The 8826-nt window shown below is 35.7% G+C and overlaps 1 protein-coding gene across 2 annotated transcripts in view; it reads right to left on the bottom strand.

Annotated features, from left to right (window-relative positions):
- The window catches only part of LOC116851802 (DNA polymerase zeta catalytic subunit), a 12807-nt gene extending 5641 nt beyond the window's left edge, over window positions 1–7166 (bottom strand). Inside the window, exons 1-14 of one of the 2 annotated variants that reach the window (XM_032831613.1) lie at window positions 6880–7166; window positions 6613–6799; window positions 6379–6472; window positions 5827–6294; window positions 5519–5738; window positions 4498–5442; window positions 4296–4353; window positions 2873–4187; window positions 2428–2575; window positions 1936–2307; window positions 1674–1862; window positions 1115–1427; window positions 595–913; window positions 214–462 (exon numbers count right to left, since the gene is read on the bottom strand). In XM_032831613.1, the coding sequence (XP_032687504.1) occupies window positions 214–462; window positions 595–913; window positions 1115–1427; window positions 1674–1862; window positions 1936–2307; window positions 2428–2575; window positions 2873–4187; window positions 4296–4353; window positions 4498–5442; window positions 5519–5738; window positions 5827–6294; window positions 6379–6472; window positions 6613–6799; window positions 6880–7018 (5016 nt within the window). In that variant the 5' untranslated portion in view covers window positions 7019–7166. The remainder of the gene's footprint in view (window positions 1–213; window positions 463–594; window positions 914–1114; window positions 1428–1673; window positions 1863–1935; window positions 2308–2427; window positions 2576–2872; window positions 4188–4295; window positions 4354–4497; window positions 5443–5518; window positions 5739–5826; window positions 6295–6378; window positions 6473–6612; window positions 6800–6879) is intronic. The other variant, XM_032831614.1, reaches the window with a different exon arrangement.
- Window positions 7167–8826: the final 1660 nt, after the last annotated feature.

Below are 8826 nucleotides of genomic sequence, written 5' to 3'. Positions count from 1 at the left end.
TATATATATATATATATATATATATATATATATATATATATATTCAAGCTCCTCTTTCATCTTCTAGTTGGTTTGACTTTACCTTTTGAGACAAACTTTATATATATAAAAAAGTTTAGATACATAATATAGTTAATATAATATAGTTAATATAGTTAATATAATATAGTTATTACATTGAATTTGCTCGCTAGATATTCCTAGAGCTCATACCTGCAAAATGGCCGGATGAAGAACTTTTTCAAATTTAAGCTTGACAGGCGGGGGATTGGCCGCGGTGACGGCATCCGCGATTTCCTCGCCGATGACGAAAGCCTCCTCTCGAGACTTGCCGGGTAACAACACGAACATGGAGTCTGTATCACCGTAAATCACTCGACCGCCCCATTTTGAAGTGGATTCCACCAACTTAATCGCGCGTTCTAATGTCTCTCGTCCTTTGCTGACTACGCTATCTGCTATCTATAACAAGAAATGTCATGAATCTTTAGCATAGAATTATATGAAATTAAATTTACGCGTACATTATTATTTTAATTAATTTTCTCAAAAAGAGTTAATAAAATCAACATAATGCATCCTGAAACACCGTACCTCGATACAAGGCATTCTACCGCTGAAGTTGGCGGATGTATAGCCATAGGTTACGTTCGCGATCAACTTGAGACCAAGTTGCTGCGAATGTAGAACGCGCTGCAACGTGCGATTTTCTTCCGGATGGAGCTTCATAGATTCTTTTACCATTAGACGCGTATTTAGGATTCCCATCAGCATACGCGGTAATATTCCCTGTCGCACCTCTTTCTTCACGAATGCTACGCCGCAGGGCGAAAAATTCAATTTGCCTTGCAGTTTCAACACCATACTCTTTTTCATCTTCAATGTTGCCGCACCGAAGTCGAACGGTCCGGGTCTATAATAACCAGAAGTATTGAACTTATTAATTATAATTTATATAATATAAAATTGTGTTTGTGTGTGTGTAATTATAATTATGTAGATTATATAATTAATTAGAATAAATAAATGAATAAATCATAACAAATTAATTATCGTACTTAATTTGATCTATTTGATATATCTTGCATATTGATGAAACTTCTGATATACTCACTGGCCTATGTGTTCGATTCTGCCTAAACACGTGGAGAAGCAGTAGTTGTAAGCGATGATCATGCTTGGATACAAGCTCTGAAAGTCGAGCACAATTAACGGATCGATATAAAATTTAGACTCAGGTTCCATGATCAATGGAAGACACTCTGGCGCTCGCATTCTGGCTTTTTGATGTATGGACGGTGAGATCGGTATGTAGTTCATGGGCTTCGCTAATCTGAGCATCATAGACTCCACACGAAACTGTGAACCCCGCGAGAAGACCTCGTAAAATTGTATGCCCAAAAGCCGGGCGTATTCACATGTGCGACCTACGATATGAGAAGAGTAGACTTTAGAAATTACGAACTGGAGTGATTTGAGGTAAACAAAATAATGTATGTAATTCGAATTATATATAATAATAATTAAATAATAAAATTAAGTAGACAAAAGCCAATAAAATAAAAACGAGATCTATTAAATAATAAAAGAATAATAATAAAATAATAACAATTAAATAATAATATAATAATAAAATAATTTAATACAAATAATATAATAATAATAAATCTTACCTATGATATCCAACTGACTTAAGATCTTAAGAGTACCTCGAATCCTGATGACATAATGATGTATAACTCTGCACTTTATTATTATGCTTTCATGTTTCCACCAAGTGGATAGAGTTTTGAAGGAAGGACACGGAACTCTCTCGTGCAAAACATGATACATAACGTTCTCGAAGGTATACGTCAGCAGTGCTGAAAGTAATGAAATCCTTAAAAATCGAGTCCTTTGAAGTTCTGAACTGAGACAAATGACTATACGATTTACCTGCCTCGTGTCTCATGATTCTCCAAACGTCAAGAATGTTGCGACCAGGCACTTTGATTTCACTCATATCATCTTTCTCAAACGTATGAGCATCGGACTTGTTGGAGGATATCTGTACATAAGGCACTTTCGAAATTCTTAACGGAAAGCCGCTAAGGGCGAGGTGAGCTGCTCTTTGGAAAACGTAGCCCCACGAAAACGATTCCACTTCCCAACCTAATAGAACGTCCGGGTTATGTTGCTCGATCAGTTTCATGAGATTATTAAACACATCCCGCTCCGTTGCAACGTACAGTATTGGGCACATTGTACTTGCGGAATACATTTTGTTGAGTCTCGCGCTTACGGGATAAGGATTCACAATTATAGCGGCTAAAACGAAGAACACATTGTAAAAGAAATAACATCAGTTCACGAAGAACACGAATGGCAAGTCAATTTGCAGTAAAATCTATTGGACGTTATTTTTTACTTATTACTTTTGATGATTACCATGTTCTGTTTGCTCTCCCGCATCTGTTGGGATGTCGTTATGAATTGCGTAAAATAGCGCAGCGATAGAGTCGTACTGCGGATCAGGAAGGAGATCTTCCCGGGTGATGACGTGCACTTCGAGAGACATCAACGTTAAGTATTGGTGCTGCAACAGATACACGAACGAATAAATGAAGTTATATCACAAGTGAGTAAATCATATACATCATTCAAACCGAAAACCGCTTCTGACTCCGAAAGAATTGATTTCAGAATTATGATATAGATTTTAAAATTATGTATATGATTTACATTGTATCTGCACGTAGACGTAAAATAATATAATTTGGGCGTAAATTTAAGTTTTTTGTAAGTTAAGCTTTTTATTCAGTTTAGTGAACACTATTTATTCTATAAGTTCTGAATCCTTTTTTTAGTATGATATAATGAAAAATTAACTCACCGCTGCCACTGCTCTAACATTTTGAAGATTCTCGTTCGAGACATTGCCGTAGCTTCCTTTTGATGAATATTCAATTTGGCCATATGAGAAATGTTGTACTCTCTCATTCTGCTTGTATAATAACGGATTTTCCAGCGCCTTTCGTAGAGAAGGATTTAGAGTATCTCCGGAGTTCTGGCAATCATCAGAATTTTGTGTATGCTCGAACTTCCGGTCGTCATCAGACGTCTCACTGAGCAATGATACAGACCTTTCTATGCTCGAAGTAGTACTTATTAACTGATTAGAAGTTCCTGGCAGAGACTCGTCGTTCTTATTTACATCAATTGGCGGATCAGGCACATCTTGTGCACTTAGTGACATCCTTCCCTTCACCAATTTGCACGATTTGGCGTCGTGCTCTTTCTTCGACAAATATTCTTTAGCTCTTACCCAATTTCTGACATCTTTGGAGGACGGTGGTGTCACGAGCGGTTTAATCGTCAACAAATTATACCCCGCGAGAGTCCGTTTCAAGTGGCAGGTCTTTATGTTCGAACCGGATGGATAAAATTCGTTGACCTTCATTCTTCGCCACAGTTTGATGCTGGTGATATCCTGCAAGCTTGATTTAAATGCAGGCACATCGAAGGACGGAGCGTTCGCACTCGAGGATTTCTTGTGCTTCGCAAGATCGAGTTTGTTGCTGAAAAACGGCTTCTCCATTCTGCACTTCGGGATGCCATACAACGCCATGCTTTCTTCGATTTTTTCAGGATCAGGAGGCTTGTACTTTGTAGTGATCGTAATCAACGCATCACGTGACGATCGAACACTTCTTTGCGATAAAAGGGTTTGGCTCTTCATCTTTTGGCTGACACGTTGGGTAAACGTTGTATTGCATACATCCTCTTCCTCGTCCTCGTCAAGATCGGTTTCAGGAATAACGTCGTCATGAAGTTTTCTCAACGTACTTTTTACGTTGCGTATGTTCGACGCGTGATTTCTCTCGGGAGACGTGTCGTCACTGACCTCTGTATATTGACTGCTTGGAACGTTATCTTCGTCGTTACTGGAAGAAAATGTAGTTGCATCTGCGTGTACTTTGTCGATCAAATGTCCAAATGCAATTGAACTCTCAAATTGATTCGCACGATGCTCTGGTGCCGTGAAAATATTTTCTACTTCGTCGTAGTGTGAGAAATGTAACTTTTTACGAACCGCGATGCTTCCTTTAATCAATGAATCTTCGTTGCTTCTTGCTTTCTGTTCGTGATGCTGTTTTGATCGTTGAGTTGTTTCGCTAGTTTTTATATTTACATCATTGATATTCTGGCTACAAATATAATAAATATTACTGTCTCTCTCACTCTTCCTTTTTTTTTCTTTAGTTTAAATATTTATATTAGGAAATCTTCACACAAGTCATATAAAAAAATCTTACACAGTATTTGTTTTATTAATCTCTGATTCCTCACAAACATTATCAATGCCGACATTTTCTGGAAAAGAAAGCATTGTATTTTATATAAATGATAATAAAGCATGTCATATATTATTATATATTATTAATAAAAATTAAATGTAATCATCAAATGCTATTTGTAAATAAATTCTTCATGAACGACAAATTTACTGTAAAATACCTGAGTCTGAGTTTAAAAGATTCGTGCATTTTTCACGGAGTAAGCTCAGACGTAATTGTTGTGTCTTACGTTTGAGTGTCGTAGAAGTGGAAGGAATATCAGATATTGGCACGTATTGTTTCTCTTTCGGTGATTCACGATGTCCAATAGGACTTTTACTAGTTTTCGGAGACGTAATAGTAATGTCGAGGGGCGCGTAGTTGCGCGATGGACTTCGACACATTTTGCTTGGGGAATTGTAGAATTTTCTCTTGGGTGTTCTCGCGCTTGTATTTCTCCGTTTATTAGGCGATTCAGAATTGTCATCGTTGCTAAGTCTTTTTTTCTTCGGTGTAATCTGAGCCGTATCCTTTTCGCTAGACTTATAAACACATATACGTTTCTCTTGTCTATCGATAGTAACATCAACTTCGAATTCAGAATCGCTGGAATCACTTGCAATAGCTCCGTCAATATTCGGTATTGTAAATTTCTCACAGGAGTTGCGCTTCATATCTTTGGGCAGAATTGCAGTGCAACATGCTACATTAGTTGGACAATTTACAATTTTCTTTTTGTGTTCTAATACATTTATACAGAGATCATCAACTCCGTCTAATTGTGGAAGATTAATAAACGTGACGTCTGCGCAATTTCCTTCCGTAACATCTACATCATCCGAAGATACACGATTATTTTCGTCATGTTCAGCCATCACCGTATCCCCATGTTGATTGGATCTTTTATGTGCAAAATCCCAAGAACTTACACTGTCTAAGTCTAAACTCGTGATATTTAAATCTTCGACCTCCTCCTCTTCTTCTTTTTCTGGGTCATTTTGAGCTGGATTGCTCAATATAGAATATTGAGAACCGAGGACACTATCATTGTCCACATTGCTCGTGGCATCATTTTCCTCTGCTAAGTCAGCTAACATTTCCATTAATTTTATATCATCTGCATCCACTATACACAAATCAATCGTTTTAGAAAGTAAAAGTGTATTATAGTATGTACTCAGAATATATTAGTTGAGACTCACAAAAGCTGTCTGTTATAGGATTTTGACTCTGATTCGTTTCTAATTCTGAGTTTGAACGCAACAATTGATTGTCATTAGAAGTTTTCCTTTCAATGTTTTCTTCAGATATAAAAGATTCACTATGGCTTAGAACAAGAGAAGTATTCAAGACACGTTCATCGTTTCCTACTTCAACAGGGTATGAAAACACGTTTGTATCCGAGAGAACTGTTTCATTGCTCTGAAACAAATAAAAACATGTGTTAATATATGCATAGAAATTATATACATTAACTAGATAATTATAACCTAGTAGTACAATGACATACTTGTGATATAGCGCTCAATTTTTTTAACAATAGGCCCTCTTGATAAATATCATTGCTGGTTGGAGGAAGAATAATCTTATTGGGTGTTTTAGGATATAATAATTGTGACTTTACATTTTCTAAACCAACTGCTGCTCTTCTTGCTTTCTCTTCCTCCCAAATTGCAGCAAGACCAGGATTTAGTTCTATCTTATCGTTAATATTCTGCCTGTTCAGAATGTTTGAAGCATGTGTATCTACTTCTAACTCGCACATGCTTTGCCTCGCAATATATGCAGGCAAGTACATTTGTGAGTCCAAGCTATCCGCTAAATCTTTGTTTTGACTATCTTCTGTGGAACATCTATATCTTATATTACTCAAATTTATCAAATTCATTCCATAGAGATTGTAATCAATCATAAACTGTAGAATATATGGAATATGTGTCTCATATGATTGGAAATGTTGATTGAGGACAACACCATTCTGAAAGAAAAACTCTTTGTTAATGTTTTTTCTAAAATAGTTATATATAAAATTATATTTTATTCAAAAAAAAAAGATTGTTACCTGTAACAAATCTGCTGTTCTTTTAATTATAGCAGGATTATAAAAATATATCTTAAAAAACAAATGTTTTTTCTTATGATAGCCATAGAAAGGTCTGCAAAATAATAAATTACACAATTACATTTAATGAATAAAAAAGAAATATATATACATATACTCAAGTAAATATATCTTCTCTTATGAATCAAAGACTATGAAATTATTAATCTATCAATTTCCAATCTTTTAACTTACATTCCAGATACTCGTTGAATTTTATAGACATGTTGGTTAGTAGATAATGTAGAACCAAATGATGTATTCAAGGCAGAATCAATAGACGCAGCCAGTTGATAGGCAAAGCTATCCGTATTTTCCTGAACTGTGCATGGTACATACATGTACGGGAACACACCATGAACATGCAAACATGTCTTTTTACCTTAAAAAATTAGCGTTTACATTTTGTACATGTAATTCATCAAAAATAGCACTAGGAAATCCTTTGAGTTATTTATTTACCGGTAGAGGTTGACCCGAATATCCTAATTACCGGCACTTTTTTTATTTCCGAACCACGAAATTCTGAGAATGTTACATCGAGCTCGGGTATTGGAGACACTTGATAACTATCGATATTCACCAAAGTAATGGAAAACATGTTACGTTTCCTATCTAATAAAAATTATACTTGATATTATAAAATATACGTTCATAAACTAAAGAATAAATATTAACGTTCAAACTGCTAAAACCAAATAAATAAATATCAGCTGATCCGTAGTTGTTGTTAGGGTGCCGTCCCATTGAGCACGGATCGGAACGCCGGATCGAATTTCTTAGGGTGCCGTCCCATTGAGCACGGATCGGAACGCCGGATCGGATTTCTTACTATAATGAGCGTTCCGTTCTCTAGTTCCGTTCCGTAAAAGTTTCCTCTACCAGTCCCATGTAGCAAAAACGGAACGGGATGGCGCGTCGGTCGCAAATAAATATGATTAATTCGTCAATATTTCGTTATTTTGACGCGACAGAATTAATTATATACATAATTTATGCAATTATCTTGCCGATAACATTGTCATGAATATTCTGAAATATTTAATTGAAGAGTGAAATATATTTTATAACTAGAAATCCGTTCCGTTTTTGCTACATGGGACTGGTAGAGGAAACTTTTACGGAACGGAACTAGAGAACGGAACGCTCATTATAGTAAGAAATCCGATCCGGCGTTCCGATCCGTGCTCAATGAGACGGCACCCTTAGACAGTTGGTCTGTTCTTTTTAGCTGCACTGCTGAACTGGTGTAATAACTTATAGTGAATTCGGTCGGTTCGCACTAGGTTTGTTCTTTCGACCTGAACTGGCTGCACTAGTTCACGAAGTTTGCACTAATGAGTTCTTTCGATCAGAACAGTGCAAGAAAATGTGTTCTTTCGAACAGTGCAGGCTGAACTAGTGCAGCGAGTTCAGTGAACTGACTGCCCTAGGTCTGGAGGTAGAGCAAGCAGTGCAGGACAGCTAACCGAAAAAATTTGAATTTGTATCTATAACCTGTAAAATCGGTATACCTAGTTGACATTACGTAGAAGAAATAATCCGACGACGGAATCTATAAACAGTAAATAAATACTTAAATATATAATAAATATATAATGTAGATAAATATATAATAAATATATAATGTAGAATGACATAAAAGAAGTATTTAGAATGTTATCCAAACAGCACAAAATATCCGAAAGACATCCTGGGAAGGCTCTTGGACGTTTTTTCGGAGAGATTTGTTGTATGGGTATCCAACACAAAACAGTTTTTAAAAGAAATAGGATTGTTCAACAAAACATAAAATGCTATAAGTGCGAAAATATGACCATAAATTGATCTATGTTATTTAATCCAGCCATGTTGTCCGCCATCTTACACTGCTCTAACTTGCTCTTACCCGTTCTTTTCAGACCCATATGTATCTTTGCACTGGTCTGCACTATCTTGAACTTTCTTCAACTAGTATAGTTCCAGTGCAGCCCTAGGTCAGGTCGAAAGAACAAACGTAATGACTCTGAACTAGTGTTGCACCGAACGATATGAGTGCAACACTAGGTCTGGTGAGAATTAACATTTCTCGGCGCAACACCAAATGCATGTAACACTTCGATCCTCCAACATTTCACTCGTGACAAGCGAACTGAGACGGTACGGTGTTATAAGTAATATAATCATACAATATGAGTGTAACATTCAAAAGATTTATATTAAACGAAAATAATGAAGTTATACAGGACGAATAATATTTTATGTGAAGTTGAAAATGAAGCAGGTAACATGATATTAAAAAAAAATTTTAACATTATATTTAATATTTTTACGCTCAATCTTTAAAATTTTTAATATTAAAATATATCCAATATAATTATATACATATATATATATATATATATATATATATATATATATATATATATA

This window comes from Odontomachus brunneus, unplaced genomic scaffold (genome assembly GCF_010583005.1).
Source record: "Odontomachus brunneus isolate Ranch 3 - 2012 unplaced genomic scaffold, Obru_v1 Obru_scaffold_192, whole genome shotgun sequence".
Lineage (NCBI taxonomy): Eukaryota > Metazoa > Arthropoda > Insecta > Hymenoptera > Formicidae > Odontomachus > Odontomachus brunneus.
Note: the sequence above shows the minus strand (reverse complement) of the source record. Positions and strands in the feature narration are given on the sequence as shown.